The sequence below is a fragment of the Lissotriton helveticus genome, chromosome 8, assembly GCF_964261635.1.
Source record: "Lissotriton helveticus chromosome 8, aLisHel1.1, whole genome shotgun sequence".
Classification (NCBI taxonomy): Eukaryota; Metazoa; Chordata; class Amphibia; order Caudata; family Salamandridae; genus Lissotriton; species Lissotriton helveticus.
In genome coordinates, this window is record NC_136069.1 from 98,710,292 (window position 1) to 98,725,815 (window position 15,524).

The 15,524-nt window shown below is 47.8% G+C and overlaps 1 protein-coding gene across 1 annotated transcript in view; it reads right to left on the bottom strand.

Moving 5' to 3' along the window:
- Positions 1–848: 848 nt before the first annotated feature.
- The window catches only part of ILDR1 (immunoglobulin like domain containing receptor 1), a 270,205-nt gene continuing 255,529 nt past the window's right edge, over positions 849–15,524 (bottom strand). The window contains 1 exon segment of the mRNA XM_078656683.1: positions 849–1,033. Within this exon segment, the coding sequence (XP_078512809.1) occupies positions 992–1,033 (42 nt within the window). The 3' untranslated portion in view covers positions 849–991.

Below are 15,524 nucleotides of genomic sequence, written 5' to 3' on the forward strand. Positions count from 1 at the left end.
GTGCCACCTATATTAGCAAAAATTTGAAATAATTTACTAAAACTCTTATTTTTGTTTAAAAAAGGTTTAATATCACTAACTATTAGCGATCCAGAACAAAGATGTTAAGGGAATAAGGATAATGCACGGAACATGATACACTGGCTCCTCTCATGTTCCTCCAGTGTGGATTCTATCGTTTGAACACTAATCGCAATGTAGCGAAACATCCGAGAAGGCAGCACATACAAGTCAGGACACAATGAGCTTTAAAGGTTTAATTGCTGCACAGTGTAAGACGGGCATCTGGCATGGCAGGTAGTGAAGGCAAATGTTGGACCAGAAGGCGGGGCCTGAAAAACAAGGACTGGAATCTACAGGCACATGTCCATCCCGAGGCACCTGCATCGAGACTTTACGGTAACCTGCATCCGGGCGCCATGATCATCTACAGAATGGAAGTCTTCAGGCACTTGAGTAAATCAAAGGTTTCCAATTTATTCCTACAAAGTAGACTTTCTTCAGCTCCTAAAGATTCACCAATAAATGTGTTACCCAACTAATGCTTTTCAGCGTAGCTGCAGCCACCCAGACACGTCTCATAGAAGATTGAACCAGTAACACAGCTCTTACCAGCACCAACTTGCATGTCCGTCAGCTTTGGTTGGTCTACAGAGGGAAAGAGGCATCTTCACATCTAACATATCATAGAGTAGCTGAGAGGACACTGTGTGGCTGTTTTTGCAAAAAACACTAAGAGGTCCATTGGTCAAACTATGATGTAGCAAAATATTAAATTTTTAGTACAAAACAGAACTTGATAAGATCCATAAAATGAAAATCAGCAAGTTGCGAAAATGCTAATTTCCAGTCTAGATTTCCCAACTGTCTGAGACACTGATGTATTCGGTCGGATAGCCATCCAGTCAACAACACAAATAGTTCAGTTTCCAGGAAAGGCACAGGATGCAAATGACATTGTATCGGATGTCCCTCCCATCCTGTCGGTTTACTAAATAACAACGCTCCTCCCACTGCGAGAGCTGGCCCGATCCTGGAAGAGAAAGGAAAGATTTAGATAAGGTAAAACTTGTCATGAGGAGCTTCAAGTACATTATAAAAACATTAGAAAATCAAGGATAAGAATACTGTTTTGTGATTTACTCCAACATTAATATACGCCTTCACTTGTCGAACAAAGTGATAACTTCTCAGGACCATGACTTTGGCAAATGAGGAAGCAAAGCTCATTGTAGGCCAGGAGACAAGGGGATTTAAAATGGATCATCCATAATAGATATTTATCAATGACTCTGTTGGAGGGGCATCCAAGGGAGGAAAGCATGCTAAGAGACAAAAGTGCAAGCTCACTAGAAAGCGCCAGCCACATGCAGGAGGAAATTGCATAATGGACAGGATTGATGAACTTGTGCAAGATTGCAGACTTGCTAGCAGCCGCCCCCGACCCAGGGGGCGGAGAATTGTGAGGTTGGCAGCTCTGGGGGTGTGAAGGGTGGAAAGAGTAAAAAAGGGGGGCTATCTGTTATACCCGAAATGTTCATGGGTAAATCAAAATCAGGGGCTAAAACGTCATCAAATAAAAATGGCGAGGATAACTCAGACCAGAGCGGATCTATTGTAATCTCCAACCAGAGCTCCGACGATTTTTTAAACCTACCCTGAACTAATAGATTAACTGTTCTAGCCCAAATTGAAAACTCCCATTTAGATAATAGGCTGGAAATGACAGAACCTGGTTTACGCCCAGTAGAAGGTATCTCTGAGGTGGTTTTTGAGGCAGCTGACCAATCTGATAATCCTCTGTTCAAATTTGTAACCCATCTATGCGAACTAATAAAGGGTATGCAAGTTAAGATTGACCACTTAACTACTGTTGTTGGCAATCTAAAGGTGGAATGTAACAAAGGTCCTATACCAACTAAAGCCCCTAGCACCAACTCGTTAGGTGTAGCAGGGCGTGTAGGAAATGTTCCCTCCTTGCTAAGCCAAAAGCCTAGACCAGATGCCGTTGCATCCAAAAGTTCCAGGACTAGAGAGGTTGCTAAAGCAGGGAATTTAGTGTCTGTATACAAACACTCACTTCAGCGTCAAGGCAAAATTTTAACTAGTGGCGAATCTGGGCATTCGGGTGGTAAACAAACACCTGGAGTAAACCAGGCTGAGCAGAAGCTTCCACCTAGCCGGCAGCAAGTGGGCTCTGCTCCATTAAACATTGGTGCCACGAAATTTAATTAAAATCTCAGCAAGTCTCCACCAGTATACCTGATTAATATACCCAAGCTCCCTGTTGGTAGGGATCGCGAATCACCGGATACCCTGACCAACAAAGCAATTCACTGGATTAGGCATGTAAGGGGATCCAGGTCAGTGATTAGGGAGGACATTTTAAGTGCAAGTAGGCTTACTTTCTAGGGTGACGCCTATGATGGCATAGAACTCATTTTGAAAAATCCAATGGTAGCCGGAGAACTATTAAACCTAGAATTCAGATCTTGCTCTCCGGATTATTCTAGGATCCAGATGAGAGCAACCCCCCGCATTCCTGGAAGCCTGTAAGAGGGAAGCAGGATGAGGGCTTATATGGGGAAAGCTTGAGACTAGACTGCAACGATTGACTCCAACTACGAGTCCCAATAGAAATATCTAGCGAAGTAGCTAATAGTGAAATAACTGGTCAGGATTTAAGTAGTATTGCAGTAAACCCTCTTAAAAAGCAATCCTTACCAGCTTGCTTCCCTGTTGAGTCCATCCCCCCAGATACCAAGCTAGAGTTTGCAGGGCAAGACTGCCCTGTGCCTATTATTGGTAAACCTGGATCTGTCCTTTCTTGGAATATAGCTGGCTTGAAGTCTAAACTAGAGTCACCTGAGTGGGCACTATTTATCAGGGAATATGAAATATGCTTATTCCAAGAAACTTGGTCGATGGACCAACTACATTTCCCTGGTTATCTAAATTATAGTATCCCTTCAGAGAAGGGAGAGAGGGGGCGACCAGTTGGAGGGCTAACGATATGGATAAGACAGGACCTTGGGGTGAAAATAAAAACCATACCCACCAACCAACCATAGGGATTTGCAGGTACTAAGACTCAAGTTTCAAAATCTTGTACCAGTCTACGTTTATAACGTATATACGAGAGTACTGGGGGTAGGAAATCTGAGGTTCTATTGCTCCTGGAAGAATTACTTAAAAGTCGCTACTTCCCCTCGAATAAAATTGTAGGGGGGATTTTAATGTTAATTTTGAACCTCTTTTGAATGGAAGTTGGAATGTATCAGACGAGGAGGATAGGGAGTGGGGGATTCCAAAATTGGATCTTGAACCGATTAGCAAATGGTCCGATGTAGTGGTCCAAATGAATTCTTTCTGTTTAAATAAAGGTTTAAGAGCAACTAATGGAAGGACCAGACAAGGCCGGGGCATTCACATAGAGTGGTACTCGCAAGAGTAGAATAGATTACATCTTGCTTAACCTGGGCCTGTGGAGATACTTCCAGGACATGTTAATTATAGACAGGGTTGAGAGTGATCACAATCCTTTGTGTATGAATTTCACCTATTGGGAATCTCCCGACCATCCTGGGGTTGAGATGGTTCCTACTCCCTCCCCAGATATTGTGATACCTAATGATATGCGACACGTCCGATGGTCCAAAGTTTCATTATATAAAGAGAATGTGGATTTTTTACTCAGCAAGCTTGACCAGGCAACACTAGATTTAGGGTTGCTATCTGAAGTGGATAATAATCTTTTAAAATTAGAAGAAGGAACTAGGATTCACAAGGTTTTCTTTGGTGAACTAAAAAGTCTCTTTATTAAGCCTTGTGGGCGGAATGGTTCCCGCACACCCAAGGCACCACGTTGGTACTCAGGTGAATGCAGGAAGGCCCGCCTTGACCTGGGAAGAGCTATCAAAACTGAGTCAACTGAGAATATTAGGGCGGCCAGGTTGATTTATAAAAATGCTGTCTCAAGAGCTAAACGTGATTGGGATGAGAAAAGGTGGAATGACCTTAAGGAGGCAGGATCCCACAAAGACATACAAAGATTCTGGAATGTCTATAAGTGGGGCGTGGATGGCAACCCGGATAAGCCGCAGAATTGGGTCCCTCAAGAAAAGTGGGTAGCACACTTCCAACCACAATATGCTAAGGGGGAGGATGCGCAACCAACCGTGGAAGTCCCCTTTTAACCTTACACGGAAGATCTCTTTACCCAGAAAGACGTTCAGTGTGCTTTAGATCTAGTGGTCCCTGGTAGAGCGCCAGGTATCGATGGTATACCCGCGGATCTATTTCTGCAGGATAAGAATTCCTGGGGTTGCTATATACTCCTTTTGTCAAATATGGTTGCCAGGGGAGCCTCCATTGGAATGGGGCTGAAATCATACCTGTGTTTAAAAAAGGGGACAAGTCCCAGCCAGGACACTACCGTCCAATCAGCCTGATTGACATCTCTCAAAAAATATTTGGCAGGCTGATCTTAAACAAAATACTTGACTGGGAACGGGATAATAAGATCTTTTCCCATTTGCAGGCTGGGTTCAGAACCTCAATTAGCACGGTCGACCAGGTGCTGCATTTTGCTATGCTGTACTGGAAGACCGTGATAATTGGACACGGTAGTCTATATGCCGCATTTATAGATTTAAGAGCGGCATTTGACCTGGTTCCACATTATACGCTATGGAATGTCCTCAATGACATGGGTTTGCCTGGGCCTCTCCTATCACTGGTAAAAAGACTTCATGAACAAAACTATGCGCAGATCAGGTGGGGGAGTCCTGGGAGTGTCACTAAGCAGTTCCCAGTGGAAACTGGAGTACGCCAGGGCTGTGTCCTGGCGCCAACTCTATTTTCTTTATTCTCTATTTTAATGTTCGCTGACGATTGTCTCCTAGTAGCAAAAACTCCAAGCGGGCTTCAAAAGGGTTTGCGTCTCTTTGAAGAATTCTGTACCGCACGGGGTTTAGAAGTAAACGTGCAGAAACCAAAGTTTATGACTTTAAAAAAAAAAAAATCTTTTTATTAATTTTAAACACTTACAAAAACAAAGAAAAGAAACAGAACACAAGGCAGTACATTACAAATGTGTCACTTCGGTGCTAGGGGAAGGGAGTACATATGCAATCCAACCAGCAGAATCATACAACTAGTAGGGGGGGAGGAGTCCAGGAGCAGGCAGAATGTCTAATTAATCGTGGAGGAAACATTAGGTTGGGAGGAAGATAGATCAGTGTCCAAATCTGCAAGGGGGGGGGAGTACATATCTCACCACGGTATGTGTTCCATTGGTTCCAAATCTTCCCCCATTTACGGGGTGTGCCACGAGCAACATATACTGTCTTCTCTCTAAACATACACCAATCCATGTTTTGTTGCCATAGCAGAACCGTCGGTGGCCTCTGAGCACCCCATAATTGGGCTATGTCTCTCTTAGCAATCATATTGCCCAGGGTCACCCAGCGAAGCTGCGCCACGTCATAGTCGTTCGGCTCCCATACGTTCAACAAGCATCGTCTCGCCTCTGGCATTGACTGCACACCCGTGACCTCACTCATAACCTCATGAACCCGAGTCCAGTAGCGCGCCACCGCAGGACATTCCCAAATGATATGGAGAAATGTACACACGAGACCACAACCACGCCTGCACAGTCCATCCATAGAAAATCCCATGCGCACCAGACGGGGACCAGTCACATACACCTTATGGAGAATTTTGAGTTGGACAAACCAAAGGCGCGCCGGGATCGCCACCTCCTTTGGGGAAGAGATTGCAGCCTGCCAGTCCTCATCGTCCAGTTCCAAACCATCACTAGTCCATACCTCTCGAAGGCGACACAGAAGGTCAATCCTGTTATTGATCAACTTTTTGTATATTAGCGAGATCGTGCTGTCCGGGACGTACCCGTCCAGTATCCGATCTTCAAGCGGGGACGCCTCCGGAATATCATTGCCCAAGGGAAAGACAGATAACACCGCGTGCCGGATTTGCGCATAGCGAAAGAATTCCCTATCATTCAAGTCATACTCAGCTTGCAGCTCCTCAAACGTCTTGACCCTACCTTTGGTCCACACATCATTCACCCTGCTGATACCGATCACATCCCACTTATCAAAACCCTTCGACTTCCAGAGGGACCCAAGCTTGTCAGATGCGTAAAGCGGAGTCGCGCGAGTCAGTTTATCAGCCCAGCCCAGGGCCACTGTTGCACGACACCACACCTGTACGGCCGTCATGGTGGGGCCCGTGAGAGTTCTGCTGGCAGATCTCGTGTACAGAGCCCTATTATAGTCTCCGCCGGGTAACAGCCACTTGTCCATTTCAAACGCAGGATTCGGCGAAGGACCATAAGTACCATGGTTGATGGTCCCCAGCTGAGAGGCCCAATAGTAACGGCGAATATCAGGAAGCGCGATACCGCCGTCATACCACGGGGACGACCCCCGCATATCAGTTGTCTCTGTAGACTTTCAACCTCTCGAAAGTAGCTAGCAGGCACCGTGTTGAGAGTGTTTTGCAGCGTGTATAGGAACCGGTGCAGCAACATCATCTTGAACAACGCCGCCCGTCCCAAGGGGGAGAGAGGGAGCCTACCCCACGCGATAACATCAGCTCGGAGGCGCTGAAGCGGGGGCAACAAATTGCGTTCATAACGAAGTACAGGGTCCAAGGTGATAAAGAGGAGCATCACCCGAGAGAACATAGACGCACGACTTAGACCAGTTGATGACGAGACCGGAGTTTTACGGAAAGAGTTCAAGACGTCAATGAGGACGATCAACGATTTCCGAGGTGACGTGAGGTACAACAGGATATCGTCCACATATAAAGACACTCGATCCTCAAATTCCGAGGTCCATCGAATGCCCTTCAAAGATGGCTCCCACCTCAACCAGGCCGCCAGCGGTTCCAAAGCGAGGGCAAATAAAAGAGGAGACATCGGCAGCCCTGGCGCGTTCCTCTGCCGAGGGCAAAGGGGGCGGAGACACGACCATTCACGACCACTTGAGCCAAGGGGGTCGGTGTAAAGCAGTTTCACCCAGTTAATGAATGTTGGGCCGAAGCCGAATTTAGAAAGAACCGCCCAAAGATATGGCCACTCTAGCGTATCAAACGCAATGGTGGCGTCCAGAGACGCCAAAATGGCCGGTTCACGCAGCGTCGCGAGGGCGCCATGCAAGCGCCGGAGGTTCAGTGCCGTGTTGCGGTGTGGTATAAATCCGGACTGGTCCGGGTGAACCAGATCGCCTATGACAGTTACTAAGCGGTTGGCAAGCAATTTAGCCAGGATCTTCGGTTCGGCGTTGATTAGAGATATGGGCCTAGAGGAGGTGCAGCGGTTGCGTGGCTTACCATCCTTATGAATCACAACGATGGAAGCCAGTCTTTGGTCAGGAGGGAGGGAACCCATCTCCAACGATTCCAAGAACATCGACCGTAGATACGGAGCTATCGTATCCGGACGGAGCTTGTAGAGCTCAATAGGGAGCTCAATAGGGAGCCCATTGGGGCCAGTGGCCTTCCCCGATCGAACCGAGCGGATGGCAATCGCCCCCTTCCTCAACTGTGGGCGCCGCCTCAAGGAGTTCCCTTTCAGGGTCCGACAAACAAGGCAGCGAGATATCTCGCAAAAGCAACCGGGAGTCATGCTCAGGTCTATCGGACACAGGGGAGTACACATCCCGGAAATAGTCCGCGAAACACTCCACTATGTCAGCAGGGTCAGTGAGACTCACTGCATTCGCATTCACATTCACCGGGACCACACGACTAGCACGCTCCCTCTTATCCAGCCAAGCAAGCAGTTTCCCTGCTTTGTCACCCACATCATACAGACGCCCCTGCTGTTCCCTGCTCATTACTTTCGCCGCATCAGTAACCAGTGCTCTGTAGTCAAGTTGTTTAAGACCCAGGAGGTGTAGCCTATCCGGGGTAACCTCGGATTCCAATTCCCCCTCCAAAACAGTGATTTAATTTTCAATTCGAACAACCTCCTCCTGTTTACCCCTCTTGGCATTGCTGATTAAGGAAAGGGCGTGGCCCCGAATAACAGTTTTGTACGCTTCCCACAACGAGACAGAGGAGGCTACGGAGCCCACATTCTCAGCAAAGTAATGATCTAGTGCTTTAATCAGTGCTGCTCTCACCTTAGGATCACAGAGATACCAGGGGTTAATCGGAGCCACTCGACCCTCCATCCCCAGCTTCGTGTCTACGACCAACCATAATGGGGAGTGATCCGATATACCCCTAGCAAGATGTTTTATCTCTCTTATAGAGGAGGCTTGTGAAGAGGGCATCAGCATGTATTCGAGTCTCAAGAGACTGCCGTGGGCCCCAGAGTGGAACGTGTATTGCAACTGCACGGGGTGGAGCAGGCGCCAACAATCAGTGAGCCCCAGTGTGTCCAAGAAGCCCCCCAACCAGGATTGAGACTTTGCAGTTTCCCGGGGAGGGTAGCGGTCGCACATCCCCGACACTACAGAGTTGAAATCCCCACCCACCACAAGCTGACCCTCCGGGACTCCCAGGATTACTCTTCCCAGATCGGCAAAGGTAGTAGTCCGCAAACCAGGCGGAACATAAACAGAGAGCAGGGTGATAACCTTCCCCTCCCAGCGCCCTACAATGGCGGCGTACCGCCCCCCATCATCAAGGACGATATCGTCAACAGCAAGAGGGAGGGAGTTCCGGACCAGAATGCCCACCCACCTAGAGCCAGAAGTGAAACCGGAGTGTGCTAGGAGACGATACCCACGCCTATTCAGTGCGTGGCATGTGTTGCCAATCAAATGCGTCGCCTGAAGCAACACCACATCAGGGGACAAACGTCGTAGCATTTGCAGCACCACTCCCCGTTTGATCCTGTCTCCCAACCCGTTGACGTTCCAACACAATAATTTAAGTCCCCTACCCCCATCCCAAAGACCAATCCCATCCCCACGCCACACCAGACGCAACACTGTATAGCAGGAGCTCATCAATACTTCGCCTTAAAGAAAACAGAGAAACAAAAACTGCAACCCCCCTAACCCCCAAAAGACCCCAAACACCTTACCCCCCACCCTGCACCCCTGCGTAAGACTCAAAAGCCACCCCAACTTGCAGTGTGCCTGTCGCCCTAACATACAACTAATCTACGAAAAGAACCCTAGAGGAGGAAGACTCACCCACCCCCCGCCCACACCCCGAAAAGACATCACATTAGCAGGCAGTAGTTGCATAGCATCAAACAACAGCTGAAAGTCAATACGGTGAACCGGGAGCCGATCTCGCCCTCTATTCCTGCTCCACCGGGCCGCTCTCCGCTCCTCCGGAATGTCCAAAATGTTCAGAGTGTTCCTGCCCCGCGGGCAACGTGTCAAGCCAGTCACCTGCGGCCCCAGGATGGTCGAAGAAGAATGTTCGATCCTTGTACACAGGAAAAGGAAGGGAAGTCCCTATTTTCCACAACTTGGGAATATCATGATAGTACCCTCTTTAGTGAACACCTAAGCCCTTGAATTTAAAAACCACAATGTATACAAATACTTTCAATTGGCTGAAATATACAAACGCAATATCTGATAGAGATAGTTTAAAACAATTGTACAATTTATTTGATATAAAAATTCAATAACAATTTGAGTGCCTTGACAATATAATATTAAAAAAGATATTATGAATACCATATTGCGTTTGTATATTTCAGCCAATTGAAAGTATTTGTATACATTGTGGTTTTTAAATTCAAGGGCTTAGGTGTTCACTAATGAGGGTACTATCATGATATTCCCAAGTTGTGGAAAATAGGGACTTCCCTTCCTTTTCTTTTGACATTTCTCCTTGTCCCTGATTGGATTCGTAAGGAGACCTCCTTTGTTTTTTTGACGATCCTTGTACACCACACGTAGCCGGGCCGGGAAGAGCATAGCATATTTCATGTCCCTGTCTCTCAGCCTCTTTTTCACCCCTTGGAATCCAAGTCGTTGTTTCTGTACCTGCTGGGTGAAGTCCGGGTAGAAACGGACTGTAGTGTTTTCAAAAGCGGTGGGACTAGACTGACGCGACGGTTGCAAGATCGCATCTCTGTCCCGAAAATTGAAAATCCGAGCAATGATGGGACGTGGGGTGGCTCCCTGCTTAGGCGGGCCTCCCGGTATCCTATGAGCACGTTCTACAGCGAAGAACTTACTGAGACCCTTGGGTGCGAGGTGATTCAGAACAAGATCCTCCACCAGCAGGTCCACCGAGGAGGCTTCCGATTTTTCAGGGACACCAACCAGGCGTACATTGTTCCGTCTTGCACGGCTATCAAAGTCTTCCAAGCGGCGAGAGAAATAGTCATGGGAGGATCGCAGGTTGCCGACTTCTGCGTGTAAATCGGAGACGTCAGTAACAAGACTGGATGTCTTTAGATCGAGGGATTTGACCTTTTCGTTGGTTTTAGCAAGATCCGCCCTGATCAGGGTAACATAGATAGCAACCGTGTCCAGCTTGTGGGCCAGAGCTTCATATTGTTGACCCAATGTGGCCTTCATGCCAGCAATGGCGCCCATGACGTCTTTTAGCGACACGTCCTCACCCGTCGAGGAGTCCTCTCCGACATTATTCGGGGATTTGGCCGGTCCCCCCGGAGAGCCCTTGGCGAGAGTGTATCTGTCCATGACGTTCGACTGCACGGAACCCCCACGGAGAGCCGGCTTGGTTTTGCGTTTTTCACCCTCGGGCTTGGTGGCCATCATGGATATTGTGCCCCGGAGGGGAGCCTGAGACCTGGTGAAAATGGCTACACACGATGCGCCCGCAACAGTTTCAGAGAAGATAGTGGGCACTTCACACCAGTCAATGAGCCATAGTTGGCCAGGTTGGCAATTGTGAAGATGTAGTTGGGTGGAAGGCGACCAGGACGGGCCGATCCAGACACAGTCGGAGACGTCGCAGGGCGAAAAACGAAACCGAAAGTAGATGACCGAGCCGGTGAGACTCGGGCAATCCGTTGTTGTTCGATTACTGTCCGGCTGGCAGAGAAATAGAGCCCGGGGTAGCACCAGGGAGCAGGCCAGAAAAGTTAGAAACCCGTAACTTCGGCTCCCGGAGTCCAAATCGGAATCTGGAAACGAATAAATGATCAGCAGGGCTGTGCCACTAACAACCCGTCCTCTTAGTCAGGATAGGATACAGGATAAACGGCGGAGGTGGCGAAGGTCCGGGAGCCCTGTGCTCACGCGACCATCTTGGTTGCGCGCGAAGCTCCTCCAATCAAGTTTATGACTTTTAATGCTTCTAAATCTTTTTTTTTTTTTTGTAAAAACTTCTAAATCTTTTAAGGGTGATGTGATCATGAACAAGCGTCCTCTGGAAAGGGTCCAAGCTTTCACCTATTTGGGTGTTTGCATTCAGCACAATTTGTGCTGGAAACAACAAATTCAGCTGGCCACCCTAAAACATAGGTGGCTTTCTGGGGCCCTGAGCCAGGAGCACTCTAAGTCCCTCACTAAACCAATATCACCGGTATTGGGGGTCTACAAGGGTAAAGTGGTTAGTTCCACTTTATATGGGGTTGAAATGTGGGGAACTGAAAACCTTAGGGGGATGTCAGTCTCTGAAAATTCCTTTCTTAGGAACTTAATAAAACTACCACAGAGGGGGGGGAGGAGCCAAGATGGCGATCGAGATGGCTGCATAAACGCTCAGCTCCGTGAGCCTTCTCACCCCGCGCATACATCCTGGCGATTATCCTGCATTGCAACGACATATTTAAGTAGGCGAAGGACAACTTCCACTTACCGTTTGCTTCCGGGGCTCCTACGTGCGGCAGACCCGTGGAGAAGTCCCCGACTGTTTTGCGGCCTTCGCGGAGCTGGAGCGGGGTCTCGAGTGATGAGAGTGGCCGGCCGTGACGGCGGCAGCAGCAGCCTCTGGTGGCAGTGGGGAGTCGGCCGGAGGAAACCGGAGATCTTGTGGCCGATGGCGACAGTGCCGACGCAGTCCAATTGGCCGAGTGCTTTGTGGGGAGTGCGGCGGAGCAGTGTCGAGGGGATTGCAGGAGGTTTGGCCCCCCTTTCCGGTGTTCTTTCCGGGCATGCTGGGGAGCTCCCCGGAGTCGGCGGGCGGCTCCCAGGGAGCGGCGGAGATTTTGTTTAGCCCTCTGGTTGCCCTTCTCTGGGAGGCCTGCATTGACTTTCTGGGCCCTCGTGGTAACTCCTGCTGATCACTGGTGTGGGGCCCGGCCCCGAGGTGGAGTGGAGAAGGAGGAGGAGGAGGCCGGATCACCTAAAATGGCGGACAGCACCCTGTTGTGTGAACCTCATCCGGGCAGAGAAACCGTTGCGTGTGGGAGTCCTGGTGTCCGGCGAAACGAGAAAGAGCCCACGTCCAGAGATGTACTGGCTGCACTAACAACCATGCAAATGACCCTGGGAAGAAGGATGGCCGCCATTGTTGTCCCACCGTTCCACATAGACATGGTTCGACCTCGGGGAAGCGCCGATGTGCCTGTCTCTGCGTCATTTATGAGTGCTCCAGCTACGCCGACGTTCGTGGAGACGCAGACAGACCCGGTCCACGAGATTGCTTTGGATGGATCTGATGTCCATGTGAGTGACTCGATGGGGCCCGTCTCTGTTTGGCGGCCGAAGAAACAACATCGTTTAATGGTTTGGGCTGCCTCGGCGGCGTTTCAGCGCTTATCGGATTGTGTAACTCTTTTGCCCTGGCTTGTGAGGCTTTGTTCGGACTAGAGGCTGTTTTCGGTTCCGATACTGACGCGGATGTATTTCCGCCATACATGTTCGGCTGGGTTTTGGTGGCTAAAACCCCATGGAGTAATAATACTGTCCGGTTCGCCCGGATCAATTGGACCCTCCACGCTGCTCTGTATGCCGTTTGATAAGTGGACACATGTTGATACTATTGATAGAAAAGGCCAGGGGTGAGGTCGTCTAGGGCAAAATGGGGCTCATTGTTGGCTAACGGCGATTCCGGAGGACACTATGCGTGGACGTTGTCGATTGTACTGTTGATGATTACTGTTTTCTGTAGCTATTCTGATTATGCTTTTAGGATGTTTACTGTGCGCAGTGGTGGGGGGGGCGGGTGGTCGGATCGAGGGCCCTTCTCCATGTTCTTCTTCTTTCCCTTTTTTCTCTATTTCTATATTTCGGGTCTCTTATTTAGGGCGATAGGCACGCTGCTGGGGGGGGGGGAGGCCGTGGCCTTCTGCAGAGGTGCAGGGTGGGGGGTAGGGGGATGGGGTCTGTTCAGTTGTTCTTCTTTGTCTCTATGGCCCTTTGACCTTTTTCCTTTTCGGTGTCAACATTTTTCATGTTTCCTACAGTCTGTTTCGTTTGGTGGGGTGGGGTACAGCTCGTTACGGACTGTATGTGCTTTTTACATCTATCCTGATTCAAATGCCTTACCTCCATTAATTCGAATGTTTTTGCACTATCTGCGGATTTCCTGCTTTATCTTTGCTATTGTAGGACCATGTACGACCATATGGAATTGATTCTGGTTTCTTTTTTTTATCTTTTTTATTTTTCTTTATTGCAAAATGAACCTACCGAATCCTGAGTCTCACACAATACGAATGTATACAAGATAAATCCTGTACACTTATCGGATCCCGATTTTCGGGCTGCTGTTTCTTTCTATATTGCATTGCTGGACTTCGACTTGACTAGCGGCCGGCCGAGATGGTTGTAGGCCCATACTTGTATTTACTTGAATGTAACGAATAAAGGTTCTTTAAAAAAAAAAAAAAAAAAAAACTACCACAGGGTACCCCTCTGAATCCTCTCTTTTATGATCTAGGGATGTCCCCAATAGCGCTTATTGCATCTCTGTGACCAGTTTTATACTGGAGGAGGATTTGGACCACCCCGGAATTAGAAATCTTTTCAAGGGGCTTGCTGGATATAATTAGAAGTGACATCTTCCATGAAATCAAGTGGCTAGGGCATATCCGGGGCCTCTTGATTGATTTGGGTCTACGGGATCTGTGGGAAGATCCAACAAATGCTAGGTTCCCTCCGAAGAAGGTTCTTAAAGAACTGTATTGGCAGCTTGTGGTCTCCAGGACCTTTAGGTCTATTGATCCTGGGTCTTTGACCGGATTGTTTATGGACATTAAAGAAGCGCCAAAACTGGAAGCCTTCTGGGACGTTATCCTAAAACCCTTAGATCGTAAACTCTACTTTCAATTGAGAATTGGGAGCTTACAGGTCGGGGCATTCACCAGTAGGTGGTCCGCGGGAGCCAAGGCCGCTTGTCCATCATGCTCAGCGCTCTCTGAAACCATTGGCCACCTACTATTTGAATGCCCCAAGTACGTGGCGCCCCGGAGAATATGGCTACGCCCAATGTGCAGATTAATGGGTACCGACAGGGGGTCGGTGGCAGTTAGAATAATTCGTTCCTGCACAGATATGACAGTTTATATAGCTGTGGCAAAATTCTTGGGTTGGGCGTGGACTATCAGAAGTAGAAGGCTAACAGATTAATATGTATTCATGGTGCCAAATTAAAAACCCTTATCTAATGTACAATAATTTGATTTTAAATGTGTAATGGATTATGATTTTTAAATGTAAATATGTATAATTTTACCTAAACTTGTATTTACATGTACAGTTTGCTTTTATGACAATCGTCGAATAAAGCTTGTTTGAACTGAACTGATATTTATATTAAATTCATGAACACAAGATTATCTTTGCCTATGTGTGGGTACCAAGAACACTTTGTGAAAGGAAATCAAACTTTCCCAAAGAATCTTTTAAATGCCTATAAAAACCGCATTTTAGTTCTCCCACTCACATTAAAAAAAATCTAGAATGGAATCAGACCTATTGAAGCCTTCCTAGGCTTTACCTTGAAGAAAAAAAAGAAGCAAACAGAAACAGAGAGGCACGGACTTTACAAAGGTAAGGATAACATTGAAGTGTCTACAAACTTGGAAAAGACATCAATTAAGTCAGATATGTTATGAAGATCTAGGGAACCTTATTTAAGATAAACTGTAACATCTTGTCCGGTTAATAATCTTAGTTTCCCACTGTGAAATGGTGGTACATCATCTGTTTTTCAATTCAAATGTTTTTATATAGCACATGGCTACCCAGGAGGACATTCCAGTGCTAGTTGCAACAACTTGACCAAGCTACCATAATTAACCAATTGACTAAAGTCCATTCTTCAGAAAAGGTGGGTTTTGAAACATTTTCCAAAACATATTTCCAACTGCTGACTTCTAAGGGAGCCTGGAAGGGCGTTCCAAAGCACAGATACAAGGTACGCAATGGAGCAGCCTCCACTTCTCACCATATTGATCTTGGGCACCAGCAGCAGTCACAGATGATTGCTAGATCTCAGAGACCTCCCTGAAACATACTCGGTAAATTCCTGATGATGAGTAGGCCTTTTCTGTAGATGACCCGACGTGCAATGCATAGAGCTTTAAGGTGAATTCTCCTTTGAACTGACAGCCCATGTAGAGCTTGTTCTGTTTCTACAGAACAAGCCTCTGGATTGCA